The following is an 18,255-nucleotide window of genomic DNA, read 5'->3' as shown; positions in this document are numbered from 1 at the left end:
TGAGAGAAGCTGAATGATAGTGTTGAAGGTGACAAGGAACACAAAGAAGCAAGAAAATTAAAGTAGATGGATCAAAAAATGGGGAAATGGAGGGGAGGTAGCCAACCCAACAGCCATGACCAGGGAGGAGGATGTATAACTGGTGGAATGAAAAGGGAAAGGGAAGTAAAGTGTAGTTATGAGTTTTTCTAATGGTCAAATAAGTTGAAGTGACTATAAATTTATTACTGTTTAATGTGTATGTTGACTATATGACTGAATAACTCTCCTTTTAGCTGTAAAGTTTGGAATGGTCTCAGACAAGTGTAACAGTGAGGGTGTTCCTCATGTTGATTAATGTCAAACCTGAGCTAACAAGTTGCGTAAAGCTTCTCAGTTTCCATAACTATCTGTCTTCTGTGGTTTATAATGTCTCTTTCCTAGAAGTTGAATGCTTATTTCAGACTATATAAGATGTTTTGATAGAAGTTAAGGCTACAAAGAACTCTACAAACTTTGATTTATTGAATAGAGAAACCTCTCAGCAGCATTCATTTAATAAAAATGGTATGCATTTTTCTATTTTTACAAAGATGAGTGAGCTTCTCTCTCAAAACTTGATTTCTAGCTGGATACAATGGGTGTTTTAGTGTCTCTTCATTCCATGTGGTTTTGTTTTGCTGAAAACAAGACTATTTTGTTTCTTTTATTATGAGGAAATGTTCTGTCTTGATGAGAAAGCAGTATTTTCCTGAGTAGTTTAGAAGAATTTTTTAGGATTAGTGCTGGGTGTGCTGGTTCACTTGAGGATCTGAAACTGAACATTTAAATACTGCGTAAAGACTAGTGGATTGTGGCCGTTACTCTACATTACACAGCTGAACAGATGCATCAGACAGTTTAAGGAATAGTATAGAAAGGTGTTATGTTTTCCCTTAGTTCAAAATATCTTGTGGGTATTTGTGTTTCTAAATAGGAAAAGCTTTTTAGAAGTTACTGAAGTTTAAAAAAAAAAAGTAATCGTGTACAGAATGAACTGGTTTTTTTTTTTTCCCCCTCTAGGAAATAGGTAAGTTAAGTGCTATTAGAAGCATCTTAGAAATATAATTCGACAACGTCAGGATCTAGCAGCACTTTTTTTCCTGGAAGATTTATGTCTGGTGCTCTAATTTGGAGTTCTTCCTGCATTGAAAAAAACATTTCTCCTGCTCCTCTGTGCTATACAACTGCATGGTTGCATTTCCTTTGGTTTTAGAAGGGCTATCTTTTTAACAGCATGGGAACAGTTTTATTTAAAAAAAAAAAAGGGAGAAGAGTTCTGGGGCACTAATTTTTTTTCTATTTTCTTGGGGGAGGGTTTATTTGATTAGTCTTGGGATATAATTAATTTACATATTTTCAGAGCTATTTGGAAATGCTGAGGTTCTCCCAGTTTTACTTCCTGCCTGTATCATTAACCTTGGTGTGGCTGGGCAGTTACGCCAGGTCTCTTTCTTGCTGTCGCTTTGCATTCATTTTCCACAACTAACTGTGATGCAGGATCCCAGGTACGTGTGGGAGGAGGTGTGCTGCTTCCCAGGCAGACGTGGTGGCGGTGACCTGGGCTCTAGGTTTTTCTCTGTTTAGAAGCGCAGGAAGAGCTGTTGGGTCAGTACATGCTGCTCAAATACCTGTTCCTGCTGCACTTGGAGGGAAAGGCTTGCCTGTAGCTTGCTGGGGTTCAGAAAGAGCGAGCTAGAGATCTCTAATGAGATTATTTCAGATATTCTGTGGTGGATGTGATGGATGAAAAATAAAATAAATACTAAAAAAAATTTTGGGTTTCTAGGGAGTGATGGATGTAGTCCAGGAAGTAGTAATTCTGGTCAAGTGTTTGTTGTGGTCTTGTAACTTCCCTGATGTCTGAATAGCACATAGGCATTGTGTTTCGGAGGGAAGGTTGACACTGCCGCAGAACTCTTCCAACAAGCCTTAAGGAGTATGTCAGAAGGATCTGTTGTGCGTAGGTGTTCTGGATCAAATGCAATTTTTTTGCAGCGATCTTCACTGTGTTTTATGTTTGCAGGTAGTCAAAGCTGATATTTACATGGTTGGGTAACAAACTGTCATTTAAAATGCTATTTTCATGTTTTTAACTGTAATGAGTTTAAATTTTCTCTATTCTGTTGTGCACTATGACTTGGCAGCTTAAACCACATTAAAAGCTAGCTAAAAATGTTAAATTACTTTGTTTTAGATAAGCTGACCTGACCTGTATTTCCTTTAAACTTATAAACTTACTTGTGAATTCTGAGAACTCATAACTAAAGAATATTCCGATTCAACTGTTGTTGATGCTTTTCCTGTGATTATTTTTCATTGAAGGTGAACCTCTAAATCTGTTCAGCATGTTGCTTTGAAATTGCTAAGTTCTAAGTGTACATATAGACGAGTATATGTAAAATACTGCAAATTTGATTATCTTTCATAGGGAAGTTTTTACCTTTGAAGACAATGTTAGGACCAAGATATGATGAACAGGTTGCTGAAGAAAATCGTTTTCACCCGAGTATGTTATCCAACTACTTAAAGAGTCTGAAGGTAAAGTTAAATTTTCTAGTAATTGAAACATTACTTTCATTGTTAATGTTTATTCAAATGTTACTTTTCAGATTTAAGAAAAGTGGTTGATGGCTTCCTTTGAGGCATCTGTACAGAAAAGTTTTTTTTTTGTTTACATTTTCAGGTTTTCTCTGCAACTCCTAAATTTCCAAAAGTACTTTCTTATAGGCAAGAATTGTGCAAAGTCTGCCAGCTCATTCACTGTATTAGCAGCAAGAATCTCACTCTTCTCACTCTTCTTTGTCATTGTAAAATTCAGATAGTCGATGAGTTTGTAGTTTTACAAATGTCTCTTGTGTATGGATATGTTAAGTTGCAATTTTGTTTATAGGAGTGAAAGCATTTAAAAGTGAAAGGAGAATTTCATAGAACTCTTCTGTAGTTTCAATGCATAATTTTCTTCTTTTGATGCATAGAATGCTTTATGGTATCTAACCAGTCATACCCAAGTATGGAAGAAATCAGTTTATGGATTTTATCTAGTAACTTCTTAGTGGAAAAAAAATGCATTAAATAGAAAAAAATTTTAGGAGGATGAACTGGGACCCAGGAAGGTGGGTGGATGCCTTTATCATTGGGTTACAGAGTTGTGTTTCTGGCTTATGTCTTCATTCTCTGTTTCACTCATTTCTGTCTGTCCATTTCAACTTGCATGTTGTTCTGCACTGTAGCACAGCTTTGACAATAAAGGTGGGGAACAGGACCTTTCCAGCCTTTCATGTAGGCCTGTGAAGTGTTGTGCCCAGTCCAGTGCATCTGGAGATGTGGGAAATGGGATTTTGAGCCTCCTAGGCAAAGGCAGGCCTACAAACTAATTCTTTTAATCTGTTTATTAAACTGTTATATAAAAGGTTAGCACCACTTTTTTTTTTTTTGACTGTTCCATGAAACTAATTATGCTAGTGATATTTTTTCTGTGGGTTTTTTTTGGTTTTGCTGTTGATCTAAGTTAAATTAATTCTGAATTTGTTTAACAATATCAGAGCTTAAACATCAAAAGAGTCAGGTGACTAAAATATGGGAATCTTCATTTTATGAATCTTATTTAGGCTTAGGTATGAACTAGATGGTGAGCTACTCAGTGTAGCAGTGATAGCAGTACCTGTGGGCTAATGTGATAAGAAGGTACTATGAGTGAGGCATATGTGCCTGTTCTCAGGTGCTTGAATTGGTAGGATTTTTCTTGTTTGAATTCTTGGATCTGTGCATATAAATTCTACTTGAGTTCCTCTTTTATGCATTATGTTGGTTTTGACTCTGACCGGCTCTAATGGGCATACCTAGAAATTTTCCAAAACCAATCTTATTCATGGTTTAAAGTAATTTAAAATTCTGCATATATTTTGAAGTTAGAGAACTTGAGAGACTTACTCAGAAATTCTATTTGCTTGCTAGTGGTTTGTCACCAAAAAAGAAATCATGGTGAGCCTTCATAGCCTTTCCACTAGGCACATCAGTCAGTTCTGTTGCAATACTACAAATTCGTAATGTCTTGAGTGACATCAGATGATTAGAATCTGATAGTACGATTACTAGCAAGACAGTCCCCACTTCCGTTTCGGTAATTTTGGTTAACAAGCAGAACACATAATTTCTCTCAAACTCACCGCTCTCATCTTATCTATTATTTTGTCTTGAACCCTGATATTGTTGCTAAATGTTTCCTATTTGAAAACACAATTTTTTATTTGCTGAGATATGCAGTGGATCACTGAAGTACTATATTTGTAGAACAGCAGTTTACCAACAATCTGGCAATGAGATGAACGTGCAATTGAGGAGAACTTGGATTTTCCCAAGGCAAAAGTACCTCACTGTGCATGGTTCTAATCATTTTACTGCAGTGTGTTTTACTGCTAGTACTTTGCAGAATGAATCACTTCTGAAACCTCGTTATTACTTAAGTCCATATAATTTATCTCCCAAATAAGAAACTTCAGCAGAAACTTTTACATCTGGATTTTGGTAATAGTAAGATATTGCTGGTACCACAGGTTTTTGAAGGTACCAGTTCAGCATTTAAGACAATATCTGTCTGGGAGGAACTTTCTTGAACAAACTTCCTGTGTGATTCCTTTTTCTCATGGAGCTGGTTGCTGAAAATCTGAATGGTAGAAACTGATGTGATAAGGGATAGCAACCCCATTTTTCTGATTGCCAATATTGACATAATATCTTAATGGTCTCATAAAAAAAATTTGCAGGAGCAATTGGTGACAGTGTGAATAATTTTATTTTTTTTGTTTCTTGAGTAGGTAGGTTAGTACTGTTTATGCTTTATAAAAGGCAGTTTTATTTCTGTTATGAAGAGCTAGGACATCAGTTAATTCAAAAGAATGTTTGGGCAATTAGCATGCTCAAGTTAAAATATTCCTATTAGGAAAACTAGTTTTCAGCCACATTATTGTTTTCACAGATAAATTCAATCACTAATTTAAACTATTTTCCTCAAATAAGAAATGCAAGAAAAGAATCTTGGCACTCGAGAGAATTCAGTGTATTGTGGTATGCCCTCTCCCTCCTGGGGAGCATGTTTTCAAGTTCCAGCTTCTAATGAGAAACTTCTGGGGTTATACAAGGGGAACCTAGCTAAGCCCATTTAATTGCACAGCAGCAGAAGAGCACATGCATAAGGCATTAATAGCTGGATATATGAGAAAGTGAGGAGGAAGGCTTTTATAACTGTAGGAGGACATGGAGAGCCTGGCCAAAATAAGTATGAGTAGAATGGAGGTGGTATGAAGATCTTGGTATTATTGTATGTAAAACATGAGAACTTCAAGCTATTGATGAGCTTTTTTTCCTTCTATCTGGTCATCTTTTACAATTAGAAGCAAGAAAAATAACTAGTTTCAATTGTGTTTCAATGTGGTGTCTAAGATTGTAGTGTTGTAACAGTCCTTGTAAGAAATAAACGTATGTTTTAGTGAGAAGTTGCTCAACAACTGAAAATTAGTCTTTCTTCCAAAGCTGTGTCATTCAATGGGTGTGGTGGACTGAAAGATGTGATTCATGCAAAACATTGGCCGGAAAAACATTTTTTCCAGTGGGTGACTATCTATTTTAGCTTAGATAGTCTTTAAAAAAATCAGCTTCTATTAAGAATTTTCTAGGAGCAAACTTAGGAGAGCATGACTGAGAGGATGACTGTAATGACTGGTGTCATGTCAGGGTTTCAAGCAGAGCAAAGCCCCTGCGTGATGAATGTACGTGTACTAGAATCTATTCTATAGGTGAGAATTGTCATCATCAGGACAAGCGTAGTATAACCCCAGTTCAGTGACTGAAATGTTTTGATTCCTGTGGTACCACTATTTTTTTGCATGGATTTTTGGAACATCGTAATCGTATACTTGATTATGTTACATAATCCCCTGGCTTTTTAAAAATTTCTTTATCTTCTTCTTTTGCCTTGCACTCTCTAAATTGTAGTGTGTTACATGCAGCTAATCCCATGAATTGAGAGCGCAAATGTTTATGCTTTCTGTAAAGCAAGGAAACTGCTTTCAGGCCTTATATGCTTTATATGCCCTACATGCTTTTATAGCTTTGGCTAAATTATATCGGATGCCTGTTTGGTTTACTGCTCCATGAAATGAGTGAGGAACAGTGTCACTTCACAAGATCTTCACTTATATATGATTGAAATGATTCGTAATAATGGCAAAGGAATAGCAGGCCAGAAATCCTAGAGTCCTGTAGTTCAGAATTTCCTCTCTAGTAGACACTTTGCTATATTTCATTCTCCTATTCAGATTAAATGCAACATCTCAGATGCTTGGTGACACTTAGGGTCTGAAGTATGTTGTAGTGTTCTCGTGGTTTAACCCCAGATGGTAACTGAGCACCATGCAGCCGCTCACTCGCTTCCCCCTCCCCCAGTGGGATGGGGGAGAGAATCAGGGGAAAAAAAAAGGTAAAACTCGTGGGCTGAGATAGGGACAGTTTAATAGAACAGAAAGGAAGAAAATAATAATAACAGTAAAAAATGACAATAATAATAATGAAAGAAATGAAATATACAAGTGATGCACAATGCAATTGCTTACCACTCGCCAAACGATGCCCAGTTAGTTCCCGAGCAGTGATGCCCCCAGGCCAGCTCCCCCCAGTTTATATGCTGGGCATGACATCACATGATATGGAATACCCCTTTGGCCAGTTTGGGTCAGCTGTCCTGGCTGTGTCCCCTCACAGCTTCTTGTGCCCCTCCAGCCTTCTTGCTGGCTGGGCATGAGAAGCTGAAAAATCCTTGACTTAGTATAAACACTACTTAGCAACAACTGAAAACATCAGTGTGTTATCAACATTCTTCTCATACTGAATCAACTGTTCTCATGGCTTCTACATGTCAGTCAGGTAACTGAAATCTGTAAGCGAGTATGTTCAAAAGAGTAATTTCTAAAAGTTGAGAGAAAACCATGTGAGTATTCTTTGAGCTTAAAAGCTTTGCCATAAAATTAAATTTTTGTGCTTTCAAACATCTCAGTGATAATTCTTCATTGTAGCAGGAGTTTGGGGAAGTTTGGAGGCTTCTGGTGGGAACATTTGAAGCTGCTGGTATTCGAGAACAGTGGGGCTGGGAATTGGCTTTGAGTTTTTAACACTAAAATGGAATGGTATCTCTTCTACTTTTGGATGGGAGGATGTGAAACTATGTTCTGCAAATCACTTGCATTTCTTCTTGCAGCTCTCCTTTAACAATTTGATATATTAAAGTGTTACCTTTTAATCTGTCTTCAGGCTATTATTAAAGGTTGTTTTCCTCAGGGTTCTTTTTCCCTTTCTCCAGATTGTTAGATGATACAGTATTTTTTTCAGGAGTAATTCACATTTTGGAATGTCTTCTTTCTTACTAGACTGGAACTGAATGAAAAAACCGTTACTTTAAAATGATGTTTTCATTAAATCTTAATCTTACTTTGAAAATATTTTTCCCCTTAGCTGAGGACATCTTGGAAGCGTTAACACCTAACCTCATATTGTATGTAAAAGAATAGGTTATCAAGCTGAGCTATGTAGAAGTTGGGGAGGAGGGTAGTTAGGCGGCCATTTATGTGGCTTCATAGTCTAGAGCTCTCTGGTGAAAACTCACCTGATTCTCATATCAGTCTTTTTTTGCCAACTCTAACCACACTGCTGATAGGGTGCAGAACACAGAGGCAGATTCTTATGCTTCTTGGGGGGCATGGCATGTTACTGGAAGATACTCTGTGGATTCCTGTACAATCACCTAGAAGTACTGGTGTTGGAATATGTCATTCTTTGACATAAACCAGTTCAAAATAACTGTTCAGTGTCATAGTGTTACGGACCTACAGTGTGTAGCACCTGGAAATTTTGTGTTGTCTTATTTGTGAATTAAGTAGTCTTTGAGATATTTGCTAAATACTGTTGAGAATGGAGGGGGAGGAAAGTAATCATTGAATTAATTGCCTTTCATATACTTCCTACAGCATTAATCACTGGCTAGTATGCTGTCAGTCTGTATGTTTAACAGCTCGGTTGACACTAAATTTTTGAAGTTTCGGGTGATGTAACATTGTTTTCAGGTGGACCCCTACTGAAGTAGCTTGTATTTCTGCAAAACACACTAATAAAAGGAAATAAAGCATTCTGAATACAATATACAAAGTTGAAGTAAACAAGGAGAAATTCAGAACTGATTTGGGTATTACACTACAAATGCTTAACACTGCTGATATAACATGATGCTTTTTAATATCTGATAAAGTATTATGAAAGTGTAGAAGTATTATAAAAGTATTATGAAAGTATATAATTAGCACTTGGAATACCATGGATAACTACCTCTGTAGATAATTGGAAATCTGTCTTTGGGGTCTACTGAACCACATATCCATGTGAAGCAGCTGTTTCTGAACTGTATTCCAGTTATAATTGGAATTTATCTTTTCTGAATTGTCTGGAAGCAGTGTTTTAATTTGTAATTCTTCCAAATGCACTGCTAAATTATTGCCAGTCTGTTGACCTTAAGGTGGATAAAACCTGATCAAAATCCTGTTTATGAGTTTGTGCTGGAGTATTAAATATATTGAAGATGAAGTGTTCTTCTGTGTTTTTGCATGCATAACATGCTTCAGTGTTAATGTATTTTTAAGTGCACTATTGATGTATCTTTAAAAAAGACAAAGCTATAGAACAAGAATTTTGCTAAACTACCACTCTTAAAATGCCTTTTAAAAAGACATCTGGTTTCATGGTGAGGATCCTACTTGAAAGCATGACATTCAGCATTTTGACCAAAAGCAATTACTTGCACTTATAAGGCAGGAAACCAGGAATACCTTCAGTACACAGGTGTGTTAGTGAGCTGGTTTTGCACAGTAATACTGGGAGGTTTATGGTTGGTGGAAATTTTGTTTAGACCAAGGATCAGTAGGATGCACTTTGCTGATGTTCTCTGTGTTGGATGCCACCTAGTGGTATTTCTGCTTTCCATCTTGCTTTTTAAAAACAATAACTTCCACAAGGCTGCTTTAAAAGACCTATTTTACAGCTATAAAAATCAAAGACTAAAAAAGTTCGTTCCTGCACAAGGGGATGCGTTAGGGTAGAGTGGGCAAGGGAGCCTGAATTAGGTACATCCTAACATCTGAGTGGTTGACACTGCCAGCTTACTTACTGACAGCATCTTTGAAGATTTCAAGTTGTTTCACTTATTAGCTTTGAATAAAATGTTTCTGAGATTTTAAAGGAATTTTGGTTTAAATTTGAAAATGTGTTCATTTGGTTTGCATTCTAATGGATGGGTAAATTGAGTTATTTTTTCTGAGAGTATACTTACATATAAGTCTCAGTAGTTAATTTTTCTTATGGTACTTCTGCTGTGCTAGTGTTTAATATTGTTCTACCTAAAGTGTAAGAGCACCTGATTTTACCTTATTTGTCTTTTAACATGTTAAAATAATTCTTTATCAGGTACTTTCCTGCTGTTAGCAGATCTTTCCTATTTAGAAACATTGAGGGGAACAAACTGAAGTTTTTGAATTGATGGCTAGTGCTTATCAGACACCAGCTTTCACAGAGAAACACAGATGACTGTGATGGTGGTAAAATATAGATTTTTGTGAACAAATGCAATATTTAAGAATTTTTGAACTTGCAACTGTAGATTGCTTTTAATTTGGATATTATTAGCCATTGAGTGTTTATGCACTGATATTTGAACCATATATATGTTTACTTTTTTTTAAGGTTAAAATGGGTTTACTGGTAGACTTGACCAACACCACTAGATTCTATGACAGGAATGATATAGAGAAAGAGGGGATTAAATATATAAAGCTCCAGTGTAAAGGGTAAGTTGTCTGCATTTTTTTAATATTTAGCTTTTCATTTGAAAGATCACACTGAAGTAATTAATCTTTTTCTTTATCTCTTCTCCTTCCCCTAGCTGTCTCCTAATCTGTGTGTTCTTGTGTTTTTCAGGCATGGTGAGTGCCCTACACCTGAGAATACAGAAACATTTATCCGTGTATGTGAACACTTCAGTGATAAGAACCCCTCAGAGCTTATAGGTATGTCTTCTTATATCCATTATATCCATCTTATATCTATCATTAGTTTTTACTGTTAATTTATTTCATATTTACTCATAACTGCAGCCTCTTATTCTTAAAAATCTAAGCAAAGGAATTTTCTCAGTATTGTTGATGACTGATCCCACTCACTCTCATTTAGCAGTTCCTCATTTTTCACTCTCCTTTTGCAGTTCCTCCACTTGGTCCACCAACAGTATTTCAGAACCTGAAATATTGTTATGGTCAGCAATTTATATGGTGCATGGATAGCATGGTGATACCCTATAAATAGCAGACCCATTTAACTGGTATTTCATCTTTTAAAATGCCATTTTTAGTGTTGAGTCACTTTTTGACTTCTATGAATTTTGGAATGTTCTTCCATTATTTAGATTGTTTCACCTCTATGGGAAAAAAAAGCCAATTAGAAAGAGTCAGGAAGAAAGTCATGTGTTGACCACAGGTTTAGGCTTTCATAGTAAAAGAGAAATATTGAGATTTTCCATTTCACTTCCATGAATTGCTGAAAAGTTGTTTCTGGTTCTGGACACTTGTTTCCTCTGACAGAGCATCAGAGGGACTGGTGTGGAGGATGTTTTTATCAAAAGCGAAAGCAGTCTGCAGCAGTGATAGTACTGCACCTTGTGTGATCTTTCCCTTCCAAGCTGTTGGTCTCATTGCTGAAATGCTTCTTATCTTTGTCTTGTGTATAAAATTATTGACTTAACTTTCCTGGTAGCAGTAACAGCTGCAGGACTTATCAATAACGATTGTGTGCAATTTCATTTCCAATGTCAAGATTAGATATGAAAAGGGACTGAAATGTGAATAGTGAACAAAATTTTCTATTCAGCTAGAACAATATAGGATGGAAACGAGTTTTGCAACTTGAAGGACTGGAGTATGCCTGCCAACCTTAAGGAAACAAAATGCAAAAAATTTCTTAAGCAGAAAACAAAGGAGAAATGATTGCTGGGAACAAATTCTGTAAGGAAGCTAAAATTCATTTCATTTGATGAAAGTTACACTGCTTTTAATATTATTAAAAGGTTAGAATGGATGAATCTAAGAAATTCGTCGTAGTTTTTGCCTTGCTTTATTAAGAATGGAAGCTTGGTGGGGCAGCCGACCCTGATACAGTTGATACATATTTCTGTTTACCCATATAAAGTTTCTGGTTTTTATCAGAAGTATCAAAGTCTACTCTTTGTAGGCATTTTTTGGATCTCCAGTAAAAAAATATAAAATACTTGTAGTGGGAGCATATAGAAAAAAGATAGATATTCACGTTTTGTCTGAAAAAGCATCAAGTGAATTGTTGCTAAACTTACTTTACTAATTATGGTAGAGAAGTAAGAAAATCAGTAAAAGCTTAAGTGACTTGCTTCATGGTGTCAGGTGCCGGGTCCTGCACTTGGGTCACAACAACCCCATGCGGTGCTACAGGCTTGGGGAAGAGGGGCTGGAAAAGGAGCTGGGGGTGCTGGTCAACAGCCGACTGGATATGAGCCGGCAGTGTGCCCAGGTGGCCAAGAAGGCCAACGGCATCCTGGCCTGTGTCAGAAGTAGTGTGGCCAGCAGGAGCAGGGAGGTGATCGTCCCCTGTACTGGGCACTGGTGAGGCTGCCCCTCTAGTCCTGTGTTCAGTTTTGGGCCCCTCACTACAGGAAAGACATGGAGGTGCTGGAGTGTGTCCAGAGAAGGGCAACCAAGCTGGTGAGGGGCCTGGAGCACAAGTCCTGTGAGGAGTGGCTGAGGGAACTGGGGTTGTTTAGTCTGGAGAAAAGGAGGCTGAGGGGAGACCTCATCGCTCTCTACAACTACCTGAAAGGAGGCTGTAGTGAGGTGGGGGTCAGTCTCTTCTGTCAAGTAACTAGTGATAGGATGAGAGGAAATGGCCTCAAGTTGTGCCAGGGGAGGTTTAGATTGGATATTAGGAAAAATTTCTTCACCAAAAGGGTTGTCAAGCATCAGAACAGGCTGCCCAGGGAAGTGGTGGAGTCACCACCCCTGGAGGTATTTAAAAGACGTGTAGATGTGGTGCTTAGGGACATGGTTTAGTGGTGGACTTGGCAGTGCTAGGTTAGCGGTTGGACTTGGTGGTCTTAAAGGTCTTTTCCAACCTAAACGATTCTGTGATTCTATGGTCACAACTGAAAAATATGTTAATAATAAGCATAATTGTGTTTAGTGTTAGTGGGAACTTTAATACTCAGAGATTTATAATTTAAAATGTAGTATGAGGAAGAGGCAACATCCTGCCTGAATCTGACATTTTTAGTAGCACAAATTTTCAGACTGGTTTATCACTAGATGGTGCTGTTGCCTTGAGAGAAAAAAGTTCCGATGCATTTGACTCTTCCCTCCTTTCACTGGGGATGAAATCAGTAAAATAGAGGCTGAAGACGTAATTCTTTTTTTCTTACATTGAAAAGATAAGTAATTCAAGGTAATTACACTGTTATATAGTTTTCTTTTTGTAGTTTGTTGGTTTTTTTGTTTGTTTTTTTTTTTTTTTCAAAATTAGTGTCTGGTCTTAGCATGGTAACAGCAAATTTGAAATAGAATTGTGGTCTATTGACACCACTTTCAAGTTTGTGGTAAGGTAATCTGGATATGATTTTTATGCCTGATGGTGTGAAATGAATGTAATGCTTGCTAAATTCGCTAAAAGTACGATTATTGAAATTGATTGTATTGTCTCCTAATAAGCATTTGAGCAGTCATAAAAAAATACTTTGAATCTTATCTGTATTAGCCATTATGTCAGTTGCATTAAGTTAGTGCTCTTGAGTTGGGATGAACTGAAGCATCCTGTACTCCTGTTGCTAATAATTTGCAGAAATACTGTAATAAATTGCTTTTTAGGCTTATGTGCCTTATGTGACCTGGGCTGCCTTGATGGGAAGGGAGATAACTCTTCAATGTTAATGATGAAGGTAGAAGGATCCAAACACACACATGTGAAACTAAAACATGTTTGTTAAAACTACTTGGAAATGATGATGTCCTTTTCTTGTGTTGTCTAGGTGTCCATTGCACACATGGTTTCAATAGAACTGGATTTCTGATCTGTGCCTTTTTGGTCGAGAAATTGGACTGGAGGTAACTTTGAATGTTAATACCTAGGGATTTGTGGAGAGTGACCAAAGGCCTCTTCAGTATGTTTCATTCATGGTCCTGACAGCTATCCTAATGTATTCACTGTTTGTTATTTTAAAACTGCCTACTAATCTTGACCAAACAACCAATATTAACATTATTCATATCATCCCTTGGTAGCTTAGCCTGTTTCAGTCAAGCTTTCCAGAAGTCAGCTGTACCTGCTGTGTGTGGGCTTTTAGGAGTGTATATATTGTACTGTGTCCCTTCCCCGTGACACAGCCCACATTTTGAGTAAGAATGTAGAGATCAGAGATGCCTGAAAGGTTTATTTCCCTTACTTTTTAATCTTTTTCATGTAGGTTTGCATGTAGGCTTTTTCTGGTTTTTTTTTTTTTTGAGTTCTGAAGAGATTAGCTAGAGCAAAGCAGAGTGAAATAATTGCTTTTGAAGGGTTGAGGGGAGACCAAGTCCTTGTTTCCAACTTGTTTGACTAAAGTCTACAGCATGCTTCTATACAGACTCACTGGGTTTTTGTGATTTAAAAATGCTGGTGCCTTCATAAAGAGTAGTGATCTTTTTCAAATAACGTTAGTGTACAAAAAAAAAATTTCCTGTACCATGCTGGTGGGCATGACTTTTGCATGTTTGGTAGTGTTCACGAAACACTATTTCCTTGCTGATGGGGTCCCATGCAAAGCATGTTTCTTAACAAGCCCCTTAAGCATTCTGATGATATTTCTTGTATGGTCCTGTAACTGAAGAAAATTCTACTCCTTTTGCAGGATTTTCTTATGTCTGGACGTAACAGTTATTTGGTGCTTAGCATGTATGTGCAAACTGTTTGCAAAGAACTAGGTCATAGTTGTCTGGAATAAAGACATTGGCGTAATGGAGACAGAACACCATTAGTAGTGGGTGGCTGAGTCTTGGCAGAATCTTAGCTGAGTATAGGAAGTAGATATGGATACAAATATCTTTATAGTATGATGCTAGTTGTTCCTATGAAATAGCAAATTTATATGCTTTTAATCTAACAATTTAAAAGCAGCATGCAATAATTAGACTCAGAATTGGTCCTTTGTTCTGAAGAGGAAATACACTTGAATCTTATTTGAATCTCCTGCTTTTATGCATCGTCTCTTTATTTTCAAACCTCTGTGGGAAAAGCCTTAAAACTTAACAGCCATGTCTTTCTTTTTTTTTTTTTTTTTTTCTCTTCATTCAGGTAGTTAATTTTATCAAGTGTGTTCATCTCTGTCAGATTTTTTAAGAGAGCACCCAGATATCACCTGATAGGGAAAAATGTCCACAGCTAAAGAATGAATTTTGGCAAGGTGCTAGTTAATGCTAAGCATTGTATCAAGATAAATCCAATTTGCTGTATCATTCCTTAAAATAAGGCACTGTTATTTGCTGATGAGAAAATAAGATTTTCCTGATGGAAAAATCCATCCATATTCATTCCTTAAGCATATGATATAGGAGCGCTGCTGATGTATTTTGAACACTGAGATGTATTTTATAGTTAGTTTAAAGAAGGGTCATCCAGACTAAAAGCTCTTCAGCTAGTGATCAGAAACCTTACTTGACTCGCTTTTTCACAACTAATTTTTCTCAAAGACTGCTATGTTTCTAGAACTTGCAAAATATGTTTTCTTTCAGCTGGATTTCTGTGCTTGAAGTCTGTGCTGCCTCTTCTGGTTTTCATTGCCATCTATTCCAGAATAGCACAGAGTTCTTCTAATATCATCAGAGACAAATTTGAGTGTCTTTCAGGCCCCATCCCTTTTGGTTTGGCTTGTCCTTTCACTGGCATTGATTACAGAAGATGTGAAACAATTTAAGAAAGATACCAAAATAAAAAATGTCTTGTGAGGAAGAAATCAGGAGTCTTAGAAAACAGAATGGGGAAGAAAGCTCCTTCCAAATAACTCGGATTCTTAAACTGTCATTTCTGAGATCTGATGACCGACCATCTGATAGTCTCACTCTGGAAAATGTTTTGTTTTCTTCTCTTACCAAAGATCAGAAGAGAGAACCAAACTTACTGGTTCTTAGGAAGTGTTTCTGTCTATTCTGGGAAATGTGCCTCATAAAGTTCTCAGGCTCCTTCCCATACTGTACAGATCAGACAAAAAAATGCCTTTTGTATTTAAATTCTTTTTTCCATTTTAGCTATATGTTTTCCTTGTTCCAGTGACAGGCTATTTTCTTATCTGAAAAAAATTATTTTTGCAGCGTGTAATATGTGCTTTTGTTCCAGCTTTAAGGTAAGTGCTTGTCAAGAAGCCTAACAGGGATACATACCTTTTGTGATTTCTCCTCTCTTTTGCATAGCAAGATTTCTAAATGTTGGTGCATGGAGCATTACTGCTCCACCACAGTCATGATAAATTGAAGACAGAATTATTAACAGAATGATTTCTGTTAAACATTTTCATAGGATCTATGAAAACAGCAACAATAAAACCCTTGTGCTGTGCTCACTGTTATATATTTTGGAGTGCTTTCCAGTTGGCTAGTAAAGGTGCATGACTGTTAGTTTTGGTTTCTAATTTTTTTGTGATCCAATCTCCAGTTTATTAAAGCACTTAAGATTAAGTGTTGGCTGCATAGTAAAAGGCTTCTGAATTACAGTTCTTTATGAGAAACTTCTGGAAAGAGAAGTAATTTCAAAAGATTAGGATGCTTTTTCCCCACTGTGATGGCAAAACCTCCAATGAAAGGAAAGATAATTCTTAGGGGAAAAACGTGGCCATATTTGAATTTCAACACTTGCATTTTTCTTCATTAAGTTTGTTCATCTTTTTCTTTGTTTTTTTTTGTCTTAGTTCAGTCTTTAAGTACTTACCTACGTGTCAGCCATTCCTTTTCTGCAGCAATAATAAAGTTTTACTTAGGTGACCAGCAGACCACTATTAGCTACAATAAGGAGATGAAGCTGTGCAAGCTGCAGTTACTTCTGAGAACGTACACAGTACTTACGTAATTATGCACACTCTTGTGCAAGAGCAACTGCTGCCAGGCTGATCCAAGCATGATGTTTCAAATATAGTTAATTTTTTTGTAATTACCAGTTTGGAATTTGTTTTAATTCTCCATCCCAATAAATCTTATGTTTGTTAAGGTATAATATGACTAAACCATGTAAATTAAGCATCCAGAGTAATTTTAAATTTTTATTTGACAGTATTGAGGCTGCTGTGGCTACTTTTGCTCAGGCTAGACCACCAGGTATTTATAAAGGTGACTATCTGAAGGAATTATTTCGTCGTTACGGAGATGAAGATGATGCACCGTCACCACCTGAGCTACCAGAATGGTGCTTTGATGATGATGAAGAGGAGGATGATGATAATGGTAAAACAGGAGGCCAAGAATCAGAACCTGGATCATCAAGCTCTTCCTTTGGCAAGAGAAGAAAAGAACGCCTAAAACTGGTATTTTTGATTAAGAACTTAATATTCTAATTGCTAAACTTAATTTCATAAACTCATAGTCATCAGTTACTACATAATACATGCTATAGAAGTGTCAGTGCTCTTGCAAGTGAGGACTGGTAGTATTGTCTCTAACCAGGAAAAACTGGTAGATTCATTGCAAGCTTTCTTATGTTTCCTATATGAACCTTGAACTTTAACATTCAACACCTCAACTATTCCAGTTGTAAAAATGACTTAATATTTTTCTAATCTAACTTTTATTTTTTAAGTTTGAGTTGAGATAGTAAAGTGCTCTTTAATATTCACTTTGTCTTTAGAGCTGAAATGTTATAGGGGGTGTGTGTAAACAATTTTTACTTTTTTTTTTTTTGTAGCCATGTGGATGAAATTCAGAGTTAAAAAAATTCAGCGCTCATTTTGGTAAATATTCTTAATTTTGGAACTTTTGGAGAGTTGAGAATTGAATTACAAAAAGCAATAGAAGCTTAAAAATTCCAAGACAGCTTTGAAGTTATATTTTGTTGAAAGCTGGTTTAACTGTATAATGTTAAGAAATATGGCTGATCACTTATTGTGATTATTTTGACATACATCTGCATAATTCTGATGAAATAAGTTACTGTAGTTACCATAGTACAGAACTAATACTCAAGTACAAAGAATATACTTGTATCATCTGAAGACTAATGGTTCAGTTCTCTCCAAATTCCTGACTTTTTTTTTTTTATTTGTAGATAAAGTAAGGGAGAATGTTGCTGAGTGCAAAAATAGATTCAGTTCTTTTTGCATAATACTGAATTATTTTACTTGTGTGCTGAGGTGTGTTTGTTTGCAAACACTTGGAAATCCTTATATGAAATATGCTGCAAAAATGTATTTTGTTGTTACTGCAGCGGCTCAACATGGTTTACAGATGGAAGAAGTTAGCCTGAAAGGAATACAAAATCTAGTCCAAAGAAGCAAGATGAACTTTGAAAACTTTCAAATAGCCCATCAGCTGGAATAAAAAATTGCCCACACTGTAAAAATCCATAGTAAAAATATATTCAGGGTTATGATCACTTCCTCCATTAGCCTTGCAGTAAAACATTGATAACTAAAAAAATTTATTTGGGCTGGAACCTCAAAACTGTTTTTTTGACTTGCCTTTTGATGCATTAGCAAATGTGGTGTGATGGTGAGGTCCAATGACAGCCTCTTTTCAGCAAGTATAAAATTAAACTGCTCTGTTTAACAGGTATCATGATACTGGCTTTCCAGGCTTTTTCTTATCTGCCACCATAGTTTTTTTGAAAGCTGGAAGCTAAATTATACGAATAAGCATATTAATAACTAAAAGTTAATTATGAGTTAAAGAATTTATGAAAGAAAGAATCATCTAGTTAATATGCATATTCGTATAATTCAGTTTTGCAGCTCTGGAGGAACATTCTTTGACATGAAGAGGAGGAACGGGCAGAATTCTTTACCATGGTTCTTGGCTGGCAGATTGGACTGCTTCTTAACTCAGTAGAGATGGATACAATCTATTTGTGATTCCTTGTAAATATGCCATCTACAGGGGGAATGATTATCAGGTAAAT

General features: G+C 36.5%; 1 protein-coding gene across 2 annotated transcripts in view; it reads left to right on the top strand.

Moving 5' to 3' along the window:
• Positions 1-18,255, top strand: part of RNGTT (RNA guanylyltransferase and 5'-phosphatase) — a 186,455-nt gene that overhangs the window by 5,247 nt on the left and 162,953 nt on the right. For both annotated transcript variants that reach the window (XM_069804842.1, XM_069804843.1), the window contains exons 2-6: positions 2,450-2,559; positions 9,799-9,902; positions 10,033-10,121; positions 13,154-13,229; positions 16,420-16,669. In XM_069804842.1, coding sequence (XP_069660943.1) covers positions 2,450-2,559; positions 9,799-9,902; positions 10,033-10,121; positions 13,154-13,229; positions 16,420-16,669 — 629 coding nt within the window. The remainder of the gene's footprint in view (positions 1-2,449; positions 2,560-9,798; positions 9,903-10,032; positions 10,122-13,153; positions 13,230-16,419; positions 16,670-18,255) is intronic.

The sequence above is a fragment of the Haliaeetus albicilla genome, chromosome 17 (assembly GCF_947461875.1).
Source record: "Haliaeetus albicilla chromosome 17, bHalAlb1.1, whole genome shotgun sequence".
Classification (NCBI taxonomy): domain Eukaryota; kingdom Metazoa; phylum Chordata; class Aves; order Accipitriformes; family Accipitridae; genus Haliaeetus; species Haliaeetus albicilla.
This window is presented reverse-complemented; position numbering and strand designations above follow the sequence as displayed.